Source organism: Pagrus major, chromosome 7 (genome assembly GCF_040436345.1).
Source record: "Pagrus major chromosome 7, Pma_NU_1.0".
In the NCBI taxonomy this organism is placed as follows: domain Eukaryota; kingdom Metazoa; phylum Chordata; class Actinopteri; order Spariformes; family Sparidae; genus Pagrus; species Pagrus major.
Window position 1 is genome coordinate 9,039,181 of NC_133221.1, and position 21,865 is coordinate 9,061,045.

At 39.3% G+C, this 21,865-nt stretch overlaps 2 protein-coding genes across 2 annotated transcripts; both read left to right on the forward strand.

The window, feature by feature from the left end:
* Positions 1-637: 637 nt before the first annotated feature.
* On the forward strand, positions 638-8,467 carry LOC140999649 (protein ILRUN-like). Its single transcript, XM_073470154.1, has 5 exons — positions 638-894; positions 3,044-3,198; positions 3,326-3,523; positions 4,871-5,196; positions 6,040-8,467. The coding sequence occupies exons 1-5, from the start codon at positions 731-733 to the stop codon at positions 6,073-6,075; spliced, it is 879 nt and encodes a 292-aa protein (XP_073326255.1). The 5' UTR covers positions 638-730; the 3' UTR covers positions 6,076-8,467.
* Positions 8,468-16,054: 7,587 nt separating this feature from the next.
* Positions 16,055-19,921, forward strand: LOC140999118 (SAM pointed domain-containing Ets transcription factor-like). Its single transcript, XM_073469380.1, has 5 exons — positions 16,055-16,451; positions 18,495-18,689; positions 18,831-18,875; positions 18,989-19,126; positions 19,743-19,921. Exons 1-5 carry the CDS (start codon positions 16,055-16,057, stop codon positions 19,919-19,921), a joined length of 954 nt encoding a protein of 317 aa, XP_073325481.1.
* Positions 19,922-21,865: the final 1,944 nt, after the last annotated feature.

A 21,865-nucleotide genomic window follows, 5' to 3' on the forward strand; every position in this document is an offset into this window, starting at 1 on the left:
GTATGAAACTGTTTTGTTATTTAAGGTCAGTTTGTTTATTCAGTTTATTAAGTCATGAAAACAAAAAGAGTTTGTGTATTTAAGCATTACATAAAACAGTCGATAAAGATCTTTCTCTTCTCATTAAAAATGTATTCCCCTGGAACTACATAGAGCACCTTTAAAGCAAGTCCTGAGTCATTGTTTTCTCGGGCAAGTAAAGTCAAGTCACTCCGAGACACTGCAGTATCCAGTCTTCATAAAGAGAAAAGACAAGGTATTAAGACCTGTCTAATAATGATTTTATTGGACAGTTTATCTGACCTGCTCAAAAAGTATGACAATAAATTGAATTTGAACAAATTACTTTATAAAAGCTTATTTATTGCCTCTTTTTAGTTCAATCCAAAAAAAACATTCCCTCCTCGTCACTATTAAACAATGAAATACTGACAGCTCGACTAAAAAACACTGAAAAATTACACTTAAAAAACATAACAATCGTTTATTCATATAGTTGATTACATTTAACTACACTGTAATATGGATCTATAGCCAAAATTACAGTGTATTTGAAGCAGGGGTGAGTATTTTGCTCGCTCCAGCAGGCCTGTGGCTCATAGGCTGACTTCACACAGACTACAATCATGTGACATGCGCACTCGGCCCTGTTGTCGAGTTTGTTATGACAAGTCGAGGCCTCGGACTAAATTAGGAGCGAAGCCCCAGTTTCTGTCCGGGCGAATCCGCGATGGAGGGCATGGACCTGGACCTGGACCTGGACCAGGAGCTCATGCAGAAATTCAGCTGCATGGGTACAACAGACAAAGATATCCTGATATCGGAATTTCAGAGGCTCCTCGGGTTTCAGCTAAACCCCGCCGGATGCGCCTTCTTTCTGGACATGACCAACTGGTGAGCTCGGTGTCTCGTCCGGCCTGCTGTGCGGTGATGTGTTAGATAATAGATAACCGAGCCAGGGGAGCTCCCACCCAGCTTTCTCGCTTTAAAGACATATTTCGTTGGGGGAAAAGAGACAAGGAAAATCATAGGACGTGTTATCCGTCGTTATGACAGAGTGGTAGCGTTTACGTTAGGTATGTAAACGTGGGCACAATGACAGCTAACGACGTTGTAGTAACGTAACTAGCGTTAGCTGAGTCACCGTGTCTCCGACTTTTGATTGCCTGTCAGGGCTCACGGTGGAAGGTAGCTAAGTTGGGTGTTCATACCTCGTATTTGGAAAACAAAATGTATATCTAAACGAGTGTGGTGTTCGAGTAAAACACACGAAAGTCATTTTAAGTGAATGTTTCTCACGGTTGGTCAAGGAGCTGACAGGTTAGCAGACTAGACACCACTTTATACCAAGCTAGGTAGTTGCCACTTTGAGCTAGCTGGCTTGTCACTCGTCTGAAGGGATGATTAAAAGTTTTGTAACTACTTTTTCCACAGGGGTATTGTGTTGTTTTCTTGCTATGTGAGGGCGGACAGTTTCCTTTTTTTTCATGATCGATAGTCGAGATGATCAAACGTTTACGTTACGTCTGTCTCTACTTGACCACAGCCACGGTGATGATCCCTGACTGCTTATTACGTAACGGAGTAAAGCTCACACAGTGGTTGTGCAAGCCTGGTAAATCTTTACCTCACCCCGCCTGAAAAAAAAAGGCATTAATATGTATTATTCACCTACTGTGAATACTTAAGAAATTGCAGTATTGCTTCTTACTGTGATTTATTTCGAAAATGAAAACAGTAAGCAGTGCAAAGTCCTTGGGTAATAACGAAAATGACTGTGCTAACTGGGAGGAGAAGGTCAATCTGAAACTTTCCCCTTAAAATATATCTTTCACTTGCAGTTTTAAGCCTCTGCAGGTCTATGGACGATAACAAGACGTGGGGCAGAGCAGGCTGTAGTAGCATCACGTGATGCCGTGTAATAGCTCCTCTGCAAAGGGGCTTTCTAAAAATAAAAGCTGCTGGTTTATGGATGACCAGCGTGTCAGGGGAAGCACCCATTCGCAGTCTCTCTGGATCTGCAGATATCTCAAGTTGTTTTGCCACAGTATATGCATTCAAACCAATCACTTTAACACAGTTATCACAGTAAGAATGCAATGATTTAGTTAAAAATAGCTTTGTGTCTTAAATAGATATAATTTCCCTAGGGATGCCAGATTCACTCCTGAAAAGGTCAGCCGTCCAAAGTTAAACAGGCAGTATTCATTTTACCAAAGAAAAACAGTTATTCATATATTCATTTGTAGTAATAATGAATATCTTCTAGTAACAACCAGGGATGAAATAAACTTAAGTACAATTTACTCAAGTACTGGTCTTCCATACAATTGAGGTACTTTACTTAAGTATCTGCTTTCTCTGCAACTTCATATTTCCTCTCCACCACACTTATTTTATTAATTTAGTTTTAGTTACTTTGCAGCTTCAGATTATTCAGTGTTTATAGGCTATTAATTGTGAAGTCTTACCAGTCAGATATTGTTTTAGGCGGGACATTGTCTGAGAGGATGTTGCATCAGAGCCAAAGTAGCATATTTTTACATTTCTTTATTTTATCGGCAATCTAACAAAAAATTCACTGATAACGGTAATCAAGATTTGAAGATGTCACTGTAGGCTTTGGGGAATTGTCAATGACATTTTTCGCAGTTTTTTGACATTTATAGCACAAATGATTAGTTGCAACCCTATTTATGTTATTTCATTCACATAAGGGCTGCACAATATGGAGAGAAAAAAATCACATTTTGACAAATATTGGGATTGCGGTGTGATTCATGACTGCTGGGATTATTGGGATATCAAATCACAGTTTTCATTTTCATGAAGAAAAAAAAAGGATATTTTAGGCCAGGACATCTCTACAGCACTATAGCTGTTTTGTCACACATTTTAACTTTTTCAAAAAGTTAAAAAAAAAAAGGTAATATTTCAATTAAAATGGCTATTGAATCATGGGGTTTCTCTGACACAAATCATACGCTAAACTCCAATTTTGATCTGTACTGAGCACCTTGATTTCTGCCCTCTTTTGTCTCAGGAATTTACAAGCAGCCATCGGAGCCTACTACGACTTTGAGAGTCCTAACATCAGTGCACCGTGCATGTCCTTTGTGAGGGATGTGACGATTGGTGAGGGTGAATCGGTTCCACCAGACACACCTTTCACGAAGACCTGGAGGATACAGAACACAGGCAAGTCGTCTGGGATAATAATAATTCTAATCTGAGAGAACACAGAGCTGACGCCAGACCTTGTAAATGAAAAATAATCACACGCATGTCATGTTGAGTTCAGCATGGTTGTCTGTGTGTCTTCCAGGTGCAGAATCGTGGCCTCCCGGGGTTTGTCTGAAGTATGTTGGAGGAGATCAGTTTGGTCATGTAAACATGGTGATGGTGCGGTCTCTAGACCCTCAGGAAATGGCTGATGTCAGTGTGCAGATGCAGAGCCCTGTGGCTCCTGGCATGTACCAGGGCCAGTGGAGAATGTGCACAGCTACCGGACTTTACTATGGAGGTGAGGACAGCAAACTTCACCCTGCAAACAAACATGAATTGAATTGTTCCTTTCAATACATATGCTGAAGAGCCTGAAATGAATGGTCGGTGTTTCAATTTATTGTTGTATTCAGTAACAGTTCCGAACATTCATCCTTCTCAAATGTGAAGAATTGCTTCTTAACTATGTTTTGCGCCATTATACACCAAACATCATGGATAAATCAAGCTATTTTAGAATTTGAAAAATAATCAGCAGTTCAATAATCACCTGTTGCAGCCCTAGAACTACAGCCCTGTCCACACTTACATGGGTATTTCTCAAAATGTAGCTTTTTTTGGCCATTCATACACACACTAATGGCGTTGTAGGGTGCGAAAAACTGACTTTTGGGAGAAATCCGTTGAGTTGTCAGTATCTTGTAATGTATGCTTTGAAAAATGGCGCTAAAACACTCGTCTGGTTTCCAAGGGTTCAACAATGCTAAGATCATGTTTGCAAATGCTTTCATATATTTATTAGAGATGTGTCCTTTCTAAATAAATAAAATCAGCTTGTCAGAGCATGACATCCAAAGTTTACATGGTATGCAAAAGCACCTGAATGCCACAGATTTATGATGTAACGTTGATATTACCCAGGCAGAGCAGCCCCATCAACATTACAACTTATCATCCCTACTATGGGGCTGTAGAATTACTGTTGCTATCATTTTATGTGCTCTGATTGAATTATTGCCTCTGACCTGAATAGACTGTTCTATTTAAATAGATTATCGTTTGTTTTGAACGGAGCTGCTGACATGCAAACATCCAGCCAAGTACTGTGGTTAGCAGCAGCAGTAGGCAGCAGTAGAAGATTAAGCACTACATAATTTTGTATGCGTTTCCTTCAGTAAAAACTATTAAGAGTCATTCTATTACCACGCACTAATTAAATTAAGAGTCATTTATTAAATTGATTTATGTCCTCCTGTAAGTTCAACGTGTATGATGGATATCAACAGGAAGTCCCCCGAGACTTGGCTACTTTGAAATGAAGCAGCGGAGGGATACTCAATTAAAAATTATACGTGACCTTAATATTTCATTTAGGTGTTCACAGTGATAATTCCTCATTTAACACCATCAGTCTCCAAGTGGCTTTAAGAGAGAAAAGAATTGCAGACCTGAAGCGTTTTCAAATCTTGGGATATCGTGTGCGGCGTCCAGCTTTATTTTATATGATCTGAATGTTGTTTCAGAGGCTGATTTTCCAGCTACTGGTAAACATAATCTTTTTGTAATGTTGGGTAGTTTTTGTCATAGCTGTATACATGTAGGTTTGAGACAATGTTTGTTCATTATAACACATTTCTTTTCACAGATGTAATTTGGGTGATCCTGAGTGTGGAGGTAGGAGGTCTCCTCGGCGTCACACAGCAGCTTTCCTCTTTCCAAGCTGAGTTCAACACACAGCCTCACCGCCACCTGGAAGGAGACTACAACCCCTTCGCCTCGCCAGAGAAGAGCAAGTGCCCAAACAGCAACAACAACAGCCTCCACGATGCCAGCGGTCATATGGTCGCAGAGGAACATTGGCAGGGAAACCCCAACGAGCTGCAGCAAGATCAGAATGGACTTTCACACAACTCTGTGGATATAGTAGCAAACAGTCTACAAAGCAATCTATCAGTAGTCTCTTATAACCAGGTAAGACATATCAAAGGGGAAGGAGATTCTCCTGACTAGTCTTCTCAAATGTCCATCATCATCAAAATGACAGAACAACTCAAATATCTGAAAGCCTTTTTATAATGAAAAAAACAACAACTATTAGATCTTATCTATAAATACAACGTCAAGGATAAGGATAATTTTCAACTGCACAGTAGACACCGGGAGTTGAAGGTAACCTCAACTCTTAGATGAATATCTCTCTATTAAATCTATTCTAAAGTAAAAATGTATCTATTGAGCTGAGATAAAATATTCATCAGCCTTTCACAGAAGACATTGCTCAAGGCTACAGATCAGTGTTTTGCTCCCATTTTATATTTTCAGCAGATTCTAAGAGTCTTCAGCCACCATAGACGTTCTGTGAGGCTGTACTCAAGCACGGTGGTCATTTTAGGCTGCATGTTAAAATGCTAATAATAGCTAATTAGCACTAAACACAAGGTACAACTATAGAGATATTGTACAGATTTTTCAATCTGGACCAAACTCGCAGACCTACATTGCCATCCAGAGAGCCACACTGCAAGTTTGGCCAACTTAAAATGATACAATAATAAAGTTGAAAATGTAGGGATGTTACTAAACGACATTCAGAGATGGGCACAAATACATTAAAAAGCACCATGTTTCAGCTTTACAGCCACCGTTTTGACTATATGAAGAGTGTATGTGAAAGTAGAATGAAGGTCTATATTTGCAGCGTTTTCCAGAGTCACACTGAACTTGTGTACTTTGTGTATTCGTCTCATTTAGTCAATTTTCTACTTGCCTTACAGCCCCGCTGTCTGTTTATTTCGATCATTTGCTTCCTTACAGGGTATACAGGAACCCTATCCTTTCGGGCACTCTTAAATCATGGGACTTGTCACAGTGAAGCAGCACTAAATCGTACCTCTGGAGTCTGTCACACCAATAAGAGAAAGAAGAGGCTTTATCAGTAGCTGGCGGAGAGTGTGGAGATTCAAAAACACTTTATGCAAAGTCCGGCTACACTTTGAGAAACCAGAGGCCAACGCTCCCGACGTGCAGCTCAACCAACATCCCACAACCCACTGTATGCACGTGTGAATGCTAAGTTAAAAAAATGAGTGCTATGAGTCTTTTGAGTGATAACTTTTCAGATTTTTATTTTTCCTTTTTTTTTTTTAGTTGTCAGAGTGCAAATGAAACAATGACAGGAGTGTGTATTTGTGAAACTGTGTGGATATGTGTGTGCATTTTGCAACTGAAAGAGAGACTTTGGAGGAAAAGCCATTTAATTTGCCAACTGATTCTCTAGTTTCTGCTCGGACTCTTGGGTTATTGATTCGGTTCCCTGTAACTAAATCTAACAATATGGGCGTCTCTGAAACATAGGACATCATTGTTTATTTTATTTTTTATCTTAATTTTTAATGTACACTTTTTAAGAGACAAGGGAAAAGTGACGTCCCTCAGAAATCAGTTTTTCAACATGTCTTGTGCATTATCGGCAATCCTTTCTTTGCTGTCATCGTACCTGCAGTTTTAGATGCAATGCAGTTATTCTCCACTGGAGGGAGTCAGCCATTACTCTTAACAAACAGAAGATAAGATCAACGCTGAGAAGCAGAACTCTTATTCATAAGCTTCTATAATTTGGTCAGGTTTAATCTTGATACATGTACAAGACATTTTTTTAAGGCTAGACAATTTCTGTATGCCCTCTGTAGTCAAAAATGTTTTTGGTTTTTTTAAGCAACATATTATAAATGGAAAACACAAGAAACTTTAATGAAACTGAATCTTATTAAGCAGGAAAGCTCAAAGACTTCTGCGAGACATAGAAGATTTTTTCCCACGTATGAAATAGAGTAAAGCCCGACTGATACTCCATTTGTAGGGCCGATATTAGTGAGGGAAAAAATTCCAATATCACACACATTTTTTTGCAGTGATCCCTCAAATATGGTTATCAAACACTTTTCACAAAGTTATGTAACAGATGAAGGATATTTTACAGTATAACGATAAACTTTATCATCTAAAATGCACTGAAACAGCAAACTTCACTTGGACTTTAATAGTTATAAATGACCCAGATCATCTTTTTCTGCATTATAATCTAAAGAAAATAGTTTTCATATCCACGTATATATATATTTATCAATGAAAGGCCAATATCAACCAATCTTTCAGGCCCAAGAATAGTCATTGCTGACACTTACAGACACATATTTGAAATATTAGAAGAATATTAGCAGAATATCCATTATTGGTATCCATGCAGTATTTTCCCAGTCATTGTCTCAAGCTAAGATTTTTACATGATAACAGGATTAATGCACAGTATAGCATCAGAAATTGAAGTTAAGCCACATGAACGGCATAATTTCACATTATAAAAACAGATGTTTTTGTCACCCTGCTCTCAGTTTCAGTGTTAAAGCTGTCCTGGACCTGCTTTTATCATATTAAGTTGAATGTATTTGAAGAATGTAGAAGAAAATAATTACATTTTAATTTACCCAAAGATTCAACATTGTACATTTGCATTGAATTAAGTGTAATAATGGTTACGAACTTCTGTGTCTCTTTGTTAAATGTTCCACATTGATGAGCTTCTTAAACACATTTGAAAAAATTCAATCCTGTCTAATAATTTCAGATTCAAACTCGACCACACCAGCAAAACTACTAAAAGAAAAAAAAGCCAGAATCACGTTGTCCTGAGTAATTGTTACTGCATATTTACTTGCACTAACTGGCTGATGTATGCACCGTGACAAGGCCTGTGTGTGCTCTCCTCCAACACAAGTACTGTTAAGACCTGAAGCATTTGTGATTTTATCTGTCATCCACGGCCATGATGTTAGACCATCTCATCAGGTAAACACCCTTTTTCATTAAGGTACTAACTGTAAGCCCCAGGGTTACTGAGCTGTGACAACACGACAATACCAGCCAATAAATACTACAACTTGTCACCTGTATCTCTGGGCCCCTCGCTGTTTAACAGAACATTGTACAATGTTTAATCATAAATGTCTCTCTCTGCCGACGAAGGTATTTGCTGTCGACGTCAGTTCATGGAGTGCAGAGTGTGTTTTTCTTCTTTGTGTAATTTCACTCTGAAGTTTCCACAGGCCAGATTGCAGAGTGAATCAGTTGGCTATAGACTCATACAACAGCACATTTCTGAGAGTGAGGAAGTGCAAACAGATGAAAGCTTTTTTCCCGTGTGTTTGATGAATGTTTGTATGATTAAATTATCACTGGAATCTAACGTTTGGGCTTTTTGTCATGTTTGTGCAGCAGCATCGATTAACAGCTTCAGTGACACAAAACCTTTATAGATCTCAAGACTGATTTCACACCAGCTGTTATATTTTCACCATCTTGCACATAATCAGTTATGGTGAGATGTCTCTTTGCTTTGTAGGTTTGTCTTTGTTTCTTTATTGATCCCAAGGGCAATTCATTTGCAGCTTACCCAGTCAATACACACAACTAAAAAGAAACACATATGTCAATACAATGAAAACAACAAGCAGTGCTATATAAACACATTTTGTTATAGTTGATATCAATAATCGAGTTTTGAAATAAGGTAGAAATAAAGTAAGGTAACTTAAAATTGAGTGTTGCAACTGATGTTTAAAATACTTTGCAAATGGTTATTAAATACTGTGTACTTCATCTATAAGCAGTACCTGAATGGCCATTAAAAAGTTTGAATTGATGTCTATAAACCTTTACAATTGTTTAATAAATGGTTTATAAAGCATTTCATTGTTTGTTAACAGTGCAATAACTATTGACTAAAGTTACAGTTAACTATACATTTGCGATCTAACTATACATTTAGGATCTATCAGTGATGGTTGTTAAAAAGTGTTACCAAATGAAGGAGTCACAGCAGCGTTTTCTTCTCCTCAGGGACAGATTATAACACCAGCCTGAGGGTATTGCAAATATGGTTAGCTTGGCTGACAATCCCTTTTGCTTGCAGGACCACCTGTTTCTCCCAGAGGGGGCACAATTCTCTTTACTGTGCTCCAAATATCTTGGAGCAGACTTTCACTATACCATTTAGGTACTTGTTAAAACAACCAATAAACGACAAAGTTCGAAGATTTTCGATGAATGAACTAAAAAATGAAATGACGTAAAATAGTACCACAGATGTGAAAAGAGTTGAGCTCCCATATTAAGTCATATCTTTAACCACTATTAGTCCCCTGGGACACACAACATTACATGTAGTCTACTCTTAAATATAGCAAATCGCCATCTGTTTGCATTCAGAGAGGATGTTTTTGTATTTAAAGTGGAAATGACTTAACGGTCGCTGACATTCAGTAGCTTCACCAGATGTTCTTGCACACTGCTGTGCATATTTTTTCTGCATTTGTTTTTAGGTAAACGATGCATTTCACAAGTTGCAAGTTTGCATGTTATTAGATGCTACTTCATAATTAAATGCATTATTTTAAAAAACATATTAATGTGATGTGCTCTGTGTGCATCTAGGGACTAAATTTGTATACTCTACTTGCTTTCCCTCATAATTTTTCTTCCGAACAACCGAACCTGGAGTTTCATTTATAAAATGAACTTACGATCAGTTTTGATCTTAAGTACAACTCGAGTAGAAAACAGCATATAAATAGCTCATTTTAAGACCTTACCTTACTTTTGTTTGCCAGTTTTCAATCTTTTCTACCATCGTCATGATCTCATTTGGACCGTGGCTATCCCTGACTTAACCCCTCATTTGTGCTGGCATTATTTTTGGAGAAAACAATTTAGGACGATTTGAGATTTATAGATCACAAATAGCATAAGTCACAAATAGGATTATCAAAATCTATAATCTTTAATGAATCTGTAGCTGCCCACCAGATAGTAAAGCCACACTGTGTGCTGTGGAGTTGAAAAATAAGCAACAAGGCTAACTATTGCAAAATGCTTTCTGGTGTCAAAATAATTTTACAAAAAATGATTGATGAGAGCGATGAGGAGAAGTTGTTATCTGAAGAAAACAGTGACTGTAGCTCAAACTAGCGGGCTCATCTGATAAAGTTTTTCTCTCATTTTGCACATGAATGAGTCATTAGCCTGGAGGTGTACTGGTCTAAGGAGCCCCTCTGTCTATTAGGCGCTCTTTTGTCAGTCAACGACTCTGTCCAGCTGCAGTCAGCCGAACCACCGCACTGCCTGAGGGGAGCAGCTCTCTCTTGACATTTTGCTGCTCAGGTTGAATGTTTTACAGCCGGAGAAGATATTAGTGTGGCACAGTAAAGGCAACATTATCTGCCGAGTGACTCTCTTGAAAAAGGCCCAGCTGACTTAAAAGCTTCAGTTCGTTGTAGTTCTACAATCTCAAAGAAGGCTCTTAAAGGTGAAGTGTGTGGGTGGATACCGCCGGCAGCAGCTCTTTAGAATATTTTAACACTACTGTACAAACATTACTGTTTAGTTTAAGCAAACATTTACACTCTCCTGCTTTCTCTTTCTCTCTCTCACCCCTGTGTACCAGTTATTCAGCTTCCCAGATAATAGTTTTCAACCTTTCAAAAGAATCTCCAACCATTATTCAGCTGTGGATGATTTATTGATATGTTATGGATATTATGGGTTATGCTCCAGATCCCCCGTGTCCCTACATGGCTGGACTTCCTGGTGGCGTATGAGTTGAAATCGAGCCTACAATACACACACGTGACACACTGTGGAGGAGATCCCTCTGTCTTTCAGTTCAACCTGACACATTGTGACTGAGGTTCGCCTCTTTATGTCGCTGTGACACCTCTCTCCCAAAGATGTGACTGATTAATAGAGATGTTTGGGACATATTTCTTCACCATTCACTTTCATCTTCCTCAAGCTTGACTACTGTATGCAAACAGTGTGCTAATCCTCTAACAGTGGAACAACTTGAGTGTTAGTCAAGAGTAAAACCTCTCATGATGATGAAGTGTGACTGAACTTGAATCTCCTCCTGCTGCGCCTGAACTGTAAACAAAATTACCTTGTTGAGATTAGATTTAACACTCTGTCTTAAGTAGTTTTGTAATTTATGTTCACAAAGTCTGAAGATCTTCCCAATTACTTCCATTCTTTGGAGAGAGCACAAAACCCCCCCCCAAAAAACAACTCAGGGTCCCCCCACAGCTTCTCCAGGCTGTTAAGACTCACTAGGTTGTGTTGACTTAAGCAGCTCTCCATCTGAATACTGCCTCCAGTCATTATTAAGTATGCACTAAGGGCAACCTCCCTCATTGGGACACACCCTTACCTTCAAAACTGATATGTCACGAAGGCACCGTGGCCCAAATCAGTCTTGCTGCTTAAGCCAGAAGTCAAACAGTGTTGCGGTTGGAGTGGACAGAAGGGAGACAACATCAGCACATCCTCACCTGAGGGCCAAACCAGTTAAGAGTCTCCACAGCACCTTGACGTTAGTTCAAGGGGAGCAGTTCAGGAGAAGAGCCTCAGCGTTGGAAACACTGATAAGGTAAGACCATAGTCCACAATACATCTCAAAGAAACTTCCTACTACAAGAACATTACTATTACTATTCTACTTTTATTATGTTGCCAGCTACTGACACCTGTATTACCAGCCACAGAACAAGTATTCAGGTACTTTACTGGAGTAAAAATAGCAATTCATTCATAGCACATGAATAGTACTCGAGTAAAAGTCTTAAAGTATCTGATATTGAATGTACTTAATTCTCAAATGTAATTTTCTGCTAGTAAATGTATTGAAGTATCAAAAGTGCGGGTAAAAGTAAATTATTTTCATGTGTACGTACAGTACTTGAGTAAATGTACTTAGTTACATTCCATTACTCTTCTGGGGATCAAAAGGTGGAACTCCCGACACACAGAACTTAAAGTGTATCATGGCTGGGATAATTTTAAACTCAAGTTGAGATTGTTTAAAAGTGGAAACAGTCATGCAGTCTTGGATGTGGTGTTTGTCTTTGAGTTTTATGGTAATTTTTTTGTTTGTAAATATAAATATACTGTTCTGTATGAATTCTAGTGTGACACTGTGTGTGCTGACTCACTGTCACAAATTAAGTATTTTGTAGCTTAAAATAAAAGCGAGTACGATGCTCGAGAATTTACCTTTGAAATACAATCTTTAAGTTATTGTCATTAATTATCTGCCATTATGTCTACTTCCTACTATTCCATACTACTTCCCATTATTATGTACACTGCTGTTATATATTTTTCCTCTACGCTTCTACTACTATCGCCTCCAATATCAGCTGCTGCTGGTTCTCCAACAGATAATTATTATGATGATAATGAAGTAGCTTCTCTATAATGAAGTCTCGACCACTGAAAGCATCAAATATTAATACCAAAGTGTTTGATCTCAAATTGAGATACAGACAACCAACTGTGATTATTGGCCATAAAATGGACTTTTGCTCCGATTCTTTGTCTGTGTTCTCCCCCCAATAATGTGTGTATTAATCAGTGAGGTACTTAGGTACAATTTTGAGGTACTTGTACTTAAGTATTTCCATTTTATGCTACTTTTTTTTACTTCCACTTCATTTTAGAGGTAAATATTGTACTTTTTACATAGTTACTTTGTAGATTGCTTGCTGCAGCAGTAACACATTTTTTAAAAATTTTTTGGCCTTTGCCTTTATATCACGTTATTGATAGACACAGCTCAAGATAGACAGGACACAGGACAGGAGAGAGAGGGGGAGTGACATGTGGCAGGGAGCCCCAGGTCGGGACTTGAGCCCTGGGCTGTTGCAGTGAGGGCAGGGCCTCTGTGCATGGGACGCCTGCTCTACCAACTGAGCTAAACAGTGCCCCAAGTAATGCATTTTTAAATTCATTTATCTTTTTTAAAAAAAAACCTAATTCTGATAATTCTAATAACCAGTCAGGCCGATAATTGGTTGATGCATAGAATATGTGTATTATTTACTTTTACTTGTACTTTTAATACTTGAGTACAAGTATTATCAGATACTTCGACGGTTTCACTCAAGCATTATTTATATGTGTGACTTTTACTTTTATAATAACATTTTTAGCACGATGTCTTTACTTTTACTCGAGAATGTCTTTGGGGTACTTTTTACAGCCCTGGTGTTAATAATTGGTTGTACGTTAATAAGAATGAATCCATGTTTTGCAAAAAGAAAGAAGAAAACAGTGCACAGGCTAAGAAATAGTGACATTACTTTCTTTTTCAAGGTGTGTTATCAAACAGCTTTTGTCCAAAGAACAGTGAAATGCAGGCAGCGATGAATGACCACAGCTTTTCATATCGGCTAAATGCCTCTCCTATCAGTTTGGCTGCTATTTAACGAGGTGTAAAAACACAGCTCCAAATATAAGTCCGCAAAACAACAGACTTCCTTTCACGAGCTTGCTGATTTCATTGAGGCGGCACAGAACACACAGACACTTGTCCCAGAGAGAGAGAGAGAGAGAGAGAGAGGATAATCCAGAAGAGTGAGTTTTTACTGCCGCTTAGCATTTAAACTGCTCATCCCCGGGGGCGACGAAATAAAAGCTGAGACAAGGAGCATGTGTCAAGATATGTAGGCTTTAGAAGTTTGTCCTCACATAGTCACAGTGGTGTTTTCTAGTAGCTGTTCCTCTCTTTTGACATTTTTTTTTTTTTAGATTTGTGGTATTCTTGTCACATTAGAGGATAAATTCACCCAAAAATGAAACTCGGGTGACGTTTCGTAGTCCACAAAACACTTCTGAAGCGTCATGGCATCAGTGTTGCAGCATTCTCCTATACAAATGAGGTAGATGGAGACTAAAACAAGTTAAAAATCAACCATCAAAACGTAAAGTGGCTCCTCACGACTCTCTTCATAATCCAATCCTCCAGATATCGAGGTTTTGGATTATGCTGTATGAGCTGTATGGAGCCATTTTATGCCTTATTCAGTTGTTTTTATACATTTTAAAATGAGTCCCCATGTACTTCAGTTGTTGAAGTGAATGCTGCAACGCTGTTTTGCTGTGAAGCTCCAGAAATGTTTTGCGGACGACGAAGCTTCCCCCCAGCTTTCCATCGGCATGACAGTTAGCAGATAATGGCTGAATCCTCATTTGTGTGTGAACTTATCCTTTAAACTCTCAGTTCTGTAGAGGATGAACCTCTGTGAAAAACAAATTGTTGGCTGTGGGCAATATAAATAACAGCTATTGTCTCTTTTCTCCTGCAAACATACTTAGATTGTTGTATCAGTTATCGGTTATTTATAGCAGTGTTTTGTTACAGCAGCTTCTGAGAAGCGCCTTGTTTCTTATCACGCCACCTCGCTCCATGTGCCATTGTTTCGGAAATGTTTTGGACAGAGGACCGGTTTGCACAATGCCTCGCGCATTTTAGTCTTCTCTGAAAACAATAAGAATCAAACGGATGCATACTTATTTTTACTTTAATCACTTTAAATTGAAACAGGTGTAATTTTGTCACATGAATTACTGGCACAGGGGACCACTCCCAGCCCGGTGAGCTGTTCTCTTACTCATACCATGATGAATACGCTCCAGCTTCTTATCCTTTATCCACATATTGCACTGCATGTGTCCCACCCTTTTAGCTTTTTCTTTTGCAATTGACTTATGATCCATCTCACTGACCTGTTGTACTTGACATTTTTAAAAGGCATTGTGTGTTACATTGTGATAGCAACCAAACACGTCATGCTTTTTTGGGATTACAGTAAAACGGAAAAACACCACTCTCAATTGGAGTTTCGAACAAAGCTTTGATCTTCCTCCTTTTATCTGTATTTACTATCTGAAAGGTGGAGTAGATTGCTCTCAGATATTGTTGAATGACGATGAAAATAATGGACGATAAGGGCCGAATTTCACAGGGGCTGAACCTGTTTGACCTGAATATGTCCAGACATAAAGATTAAAGGTGCACTATGTAGTTTTGGGGAAGAAATTCATTGACTTTTTTTTTTATGCCTAAACAAACTAAATAAACAAACTTTCTTCGATTTCATGGCTGAATACACAAACTGAACTTAAAGGACAATTTCACCCTGTTTTACTTTGTTTATATTTGGCGGACCCTGCCACCTTTCCAGCTTCAAACAGCGTTCTGGGGACCTTATTTTCCTCTGAGAACAGCTTGTTTATTCAGTTATGGAAAGGATAAATATTTCTGAGTTTGTATCATTACCTCATCAATATTGCAAATATTAAAATTCTTTTTTTCAGTTACATGAAAACACAGTGACAGACAAACAATCGCTTCAATGAGATTAACAGTCGCAAAGGCTACAATGACAGATTCCTTATTTCAAAGTTTAGTCGCAGCAAAGTAAATACCACAGAACGAATGTCATGTTTACTTTTGGATTGATGCTGTTTAAATATTGGGCATGTGGGTATGGTTTCAGTGAAGCGTCAATGCAGCTCTGTCTCACAAGGAAACTTGTTGAAATAGGGTGTTAATCCGTTATGACACCGATGACAACACTGATAGCACTTTATGATGGGTATGTATGGGGGACCACAAAAACCACCTGCTGAGGGTTAGATTGTGTTTCGTATTAAAGCTGTTGTAAGCGCTGTTACACAACCTGCTGCTGTAACAGGGAGATCCTGTGACCCCAAAAATCTGTTGACAAGCTTCTAAGAACTTTTAAAATACATTAAAGTTACTTTACTTACTGTTTTTCCATGTATTTAAAAAAAAGAAAGTATATTACCTGGTTACTACTTTGGTAATTATATGGTATCACTTAGTTATTATCTCTTTGTTATCAAACTATTACCATGTTATTATCAAGCTGTAATTTAAGTGTTTTATGGAAACTTTCTCCTTCCAGCAAACCTGAGCATGGGGAGTCCAGGCTCGCCTCTATACATCAGCCACCCCCATCACACCGACACCAGGACGGCCTGGCTGGATGAGGTGGAGGACGTGAAACCGCCCCGCAGCTTGTTAGGGCTGCCTGAGCTCAGCTGGCCGGGGGTCTACCTCCCCTGCTACGAAAGATTAGGTATAGAGGAGAACCCCTGGGTGCTGAGGATGATAGGAACCCCCACTCCTCCTGCCGCTCCTCCCTCCAGGACTCCAGAGCCGAGTCCAGCCAAGCCCAGCCAAGCCCAGGATCCCCCGTCTGAGGTGGAGGGTCAGGTGGAGGAGCGCTGTCTGGAGCAGGTCCAGACCATGGTGGTGGGAGAAGTGCTGAAGGACATCGACACGGCTTGCAAACTGCTCAACATTGCATCAGGTAGAAGAGAATGCCACTGGTTGATTCACAGAGAAATATGTGATGTGTTTGCATAAGTTGTGGGTTAATAAATAAACCTTCACAAGCCAAAATTGTTCCACAGAGATGCAACTGATACCTGCTGAGCATCTGTGGCCATGCCCACCTTGTGTAAACTTTTCTGTTGACAGAAGATCATCTCCACTTCTCATGAACAGAGATAATATCTAGGGCGTTAAAATCATACACTGTAGGTGCAATTATTTGCATTTATCACGGTCTGATTCTTACCTGACAACAGGTGACACATTTATAGCACCCCACGGTGCTGCATCATAGTCAAACAAAAGAGATTATTAGAGGATAGTGTTCCATTATCTGTTAGGAAGAGAAACTTTCTTTTTGAGATAGCCTGACTTTTTAATCCTTTTTTGTCCCTTTGTATCCAACACTGTAAAACCAAAGCAAGTTCAGAATACTCAAAACTTTTGTGGAAACTGATTATGTCAAAAATATTTTAGTCAAACAACCTAATTCTGTAATTTATCGTTAAAAAAAATCACAAATTCTTTTAGCTCAAAAGTTAAAGTTTTGTCATATTTTAAGTTCACTGTACTTATAATAATTGTTTGACATATTAAACTAAATAAACATACTGTAACACCTCGGCACTGATAGCACTGGATGGAATTCAGCCGTGCAGGTGGATCAGCAGAGGCAGGTCGCCCACGCCCAGACAAACACAAACAAGGAAACAGATGCACAAGGAACTTAATAAAGAAGAAAGGGTCATTACGTCACTGAATCTCGCTTTGGTGCCAGACTGTGATACCAGTTGTATTGAAGTCAATGGTTAGATGCATGGAGAAACACACTTCAACCTAATATATCAACACAATATAACTTCTGAGGAAGAAATGCCAGCAGAAAATGAAAGACCACACTTCAGATGGTAGGCTAGCGACTGACTTTTTTTTTATCAACACGTTGTTCCTTTCCTCAAATCTGTGTAGGAAAGGCTCCTGTTCGTGCTGCTGTTCAGTAAGTGCAGTCTCATCAGTGCAAATCAGTCGGACCTGCCTCGTTTGATCACAATATTATCAGCCCTGTCAATCATTCGGAGGGAAAACTCTGTGGTTGACCTATTCTCTGAAGTGTGTTCTTTCATTTTCTGGAGGCATTTCTTCGTCAGAAGTCAGACGACGTAGATATGTTGGGTTTAAGCGTGTTTCTCCCTGCATCTCCCATTGACTTCAATACAGCTGTCACCACAGTCTGGCCCCAAAGCGAGATTTGGTAAGATAATGACCCTTCTTTCTTTTTTAGGTTCCTTGGAAAACAACAGGAAAACACGGGGAGGCAGGAGGAGAAAGTTGCATCCTGACAAACTAGCATCTTCTTGTTAGAGTCAAACTCAATGCCCCCACTTTGTACAGGCTTTGCATTAGAATTTGTCCCTATCACAATAACAGGCTGAGTCATGTGATCCTTTATATAAACTTTTGAATCTTTCGACACCTGTTAAAGGTTTTGTTCTGTGTTTTATTGTGTCTTTATTTAATGAATCAAATCATCATTTAACTTTTAAATACTCAACTTGTCAAAATAATTTTCTTCAGACTTTCCTGTCCTCTCTAGCTGCAGTAGACAATGTCACAATGTTGCTGACAAAGTCTATTCTCCACCTGATGAGTAAAATGCCTTTTATGTGCAAAGTCGGTGCACCCCTAATATGATAATCTAGGATGTGGTAAACTGAGTTAGAGAGATAGTGGGCGGTAGAGATTATGCAGTGTCAACCATCAGCATCAACAATATCAAATTCAGTGTTAAACAACAGATTTGTGAAAACACATGTTGATCAGTGACATAATTAACTGATATTGTCCGTTTTTAAATTGGTAAAATGATAAATACTGAAGCCTCTGTGTGACCTACATGAGCAAACGCTACCATCAACGAGACGCCTCGAGCTCTACGTGTTGACATATTTTCAGCTTCAGAAAGTCAAAGCTGCGTAAAGGAAATTAAAACCTTTGTCTCTCTGTGTTTCCCCATTTAAAGACCCGCTAGACTGGAGCTGTGGGGACGTCCAGAAGTGGCTCCTCTGGACCGAGCACCTGTACAAACTGCCGCAGGTCAGCACGATGTTCCAAGAGCTGTCCGGCAGGAATCTTTGCTCCATGACAGAAGCAGACTTCAAAGACTCCTCGCAGTTTGGAGATGTGCTGTATGCCCACCTGGACATCTGGAGATCTGGTAAGAACAACAGGAACCCTGAGAAAAGACTCCACATCACATCTCCTGGTGGCAAACGAGGAAAGGGAGATTGTCAAGCAAATGCAGTGTGACCAGGCACAAAGTTTAGACTGATCGGCCCTTTATTCTCTGTTTCTTTAGCTGCAGCAATGAAGGAGCGCTGCCCACCAGAAGACAGCAAATCTGGTAAGTTTTTCCAGGAGTGTAGCTTCAATTGTTCCACTGATCAAAACACACTGAGGTAAAACAAGGTGGAAAGAAATAAATATCTGTTTTTTTGAAAATCTCTCCTCTGTCAGCAGCTGACAATGACTCCTGGTCAGATGTGATGTGTAAATATCCCAATCAGCCCATCCACCTGTGGCAGTTCCTCCGAGAGCTGCTCCTGAAGCCTCACAACTACAGCCGCTGCATCCGCTGGATCAACAAAGAGAAAGGTGAGGCCGAGACAGAGAGTCGACAATCGCTGCGAGCGAAGATGAGTGGATCACTATCACTTAACTAATTGCAGTGACTATGATACCGTTTTTGTGGGAAAGACATGTTGACGTGTCACAATAGGAAGAGGTGTAACTATTAAAATGAATGAAGGCTGAGCTTCTGTTCCACGCTGCCTCGCTGTCAGACTGTCACGTCTTACTGAGACGCCTAACTAGCACAGAGCCATCGTTGATGTTCTCACAGCTGCTCTTTTCCTAGTGTGGAAAACGGTCTGTTAATCCTTGCAGAGTATTTATGTTCAGGTTCAGGTTTTAGCACAACTCAACTGCAGTAACATGAAAAACTTCTGGAATATTAGAAATGGTCAAATGTAGAACCATTACCAGCCAGCTGAAGTATAATCTGGGTTTCTTTTCGTAGTTTCAGAAGCTATTTTGCAGTCTCAAGATTTCCGAAACAAGAATTATACTCCAATTACACCAATTTAAACTCTCACCTCTTATGTCTACTTGTTAAAGGGGCACTATGTAGTTTTGGAGTTTTAATATTTACAATATTAATGAGGGAATAATACAAACTCAGAAATATTAATTTTCTTTCTTCTGTCCAAAGGCATTTTCAAAATAGAAGACTCGGCTCACGTGGCCAGGCTGTGGGGCATCAGAAAGAACCGCCCGGCTATGAACTACGACAAACTGAGTCGCTCTATACGCCAGTACTACAAGAAAGGCATCATTCGAAAGCCCGAGGTATCACGCAGACTGGTCTACCAGTTTGTCAACCCCGTATGATAAAGAGGATCGGCTGACCCGAAGAGGAAGAGATGAGGAGGAACCAAAGATATGCTGGACATACTGTACAGTAGAAGAAGTGACGTGAACTCTGGAGCTCGTTTGTTTATTGTTTTCTGATGTTTAATTTCAATGTTAAGACTGCCTACCGACCTATGCACTCCTGCCTATCATAGTATCCCTCTACTTTATTATTCTTACAACTGGATTTTTATTTTATTTGTCCATTTGTTGTCTTCAGCACTCTTGTTCTAAATTAATTTTTTGGTGCGATGTCTAGTTTCTTAAAAGGAAACATCTTGAAGGAACATCTTCTAACAATAGAAATATAAAAAAAGAAAAAGAAATATACTTATTTATATTATTGCCGAGAGTTTGAGAAAAAGATGGACACCACTTTCATATTTGTACGGTAAATACGTAGCTGGAGCTAACAGTTGACTAGCTTAGCTTTGCATGAAGACAGGAAACAGCTAGCAGGGCTCTTTCCGTTTTTTGCGCTGAGCTAATAAGCTACATATTTAGTGTCCTGATATTTAATAATCTTTACTTCCCTATTCCGTTAAATTCTCTTTTTAACAGTGATACTTGCTTATTCCTATTCAGGTGTCGAAAAATATTTAGAAGTTGCACAGCAATGCCAAAGTGGGTGAATATTTTATTCAACCTGCCTTGATGGTTCGTCCTTTTTACATTTCTATCTTTGCTTTATGTTCAGGCTCTACAATAAAGCAAGAAATAACCAAGAGTCGTCTCCTTTTAAGGTGTAATTTGTAGAATTCAAAGGTAGAGGAACCGGCAACTGCCGCTCTTTGCTAGCTATCCTTGGCTGCAGTGAGCTACAGTTAGCTAATTAACTCATGGCCCAGTTAGCCGTGGAGCCAGCAGCCCCAGAGCTTACCCCGGCTGGGAAGGATCTTAGGGGGAGTCACCACGAGCGGACAGACAGAGGTCAGGTTGAAAACAGGGGGATACTCTGACTTGGCTCTTACCGGGACTGATTTCAGCGATGACGAGAAACAGCAGGAGGCGTGCAGCGGAGTCGGACATCAGCAGCGAGAGAAAACAGCGTGTAGAGCTGGACAATTTGTGAGATTATTCATTTATAACGCTAAGAAGGCTATCGGACTATCCCCTCTAGGAACACTGGTCGGGGCTAGCCTTTTAGCATGCTAACTTCAGCAGACATTTCCACAACGCATACAACACTGTTGTTTCTTCACACCCTGTTGATAATGTTTGTTGTTGGTAATTGTTCCCCATTTTTTTTTTTTTTAGCTTTACACTTAGTTTTCTGGCTATATTTGACAAATTGCTCCTTTAAAAGTAGAATAAATGACTCAGAATCACTTGTGCAGGCCATACAAAAAACACACGGACACTAACTTATTTTTCTTTTTCAACAAACTTGTTTCCCCTTTCAAACCAATATCGCAATATTGACACCATCACAACAAATTTGAGTCGGGTTTTTTTATCACTATCATTATTATCTGTGATCATAATCATCTTTATGCATATTTAAATGAACTTCTTGTTACATCAAGATGAACAGGCACTACACCAGTTAGGAGATAAAAGTACATCACTAACTATGAACATACATCTTCTATACCGCTAATATAGGGTTTCCACAACGTGAGCTGCTGTCCCCTGTGTGCATAAGGAAGAGATCATCAACATAAAAAAGCATTTACATGTACACCTTTTTACTGCCTCAACGTGGTTAGGTCTCATTTTCAACTCAACACAGTTGTACAGTTACAATAGAATATAATCTTTAAATTACATCATCATATACAAATCTGACAGCGTGGGATAACGTCACGCTTTTTATGATACACTGACAATTCCATTGCAATGAAATTCATACGATATGGTACCTATTACTTAATATGTTTTCCATTGCTGTTATTTTAATGAAACACATTTACATGTATAACA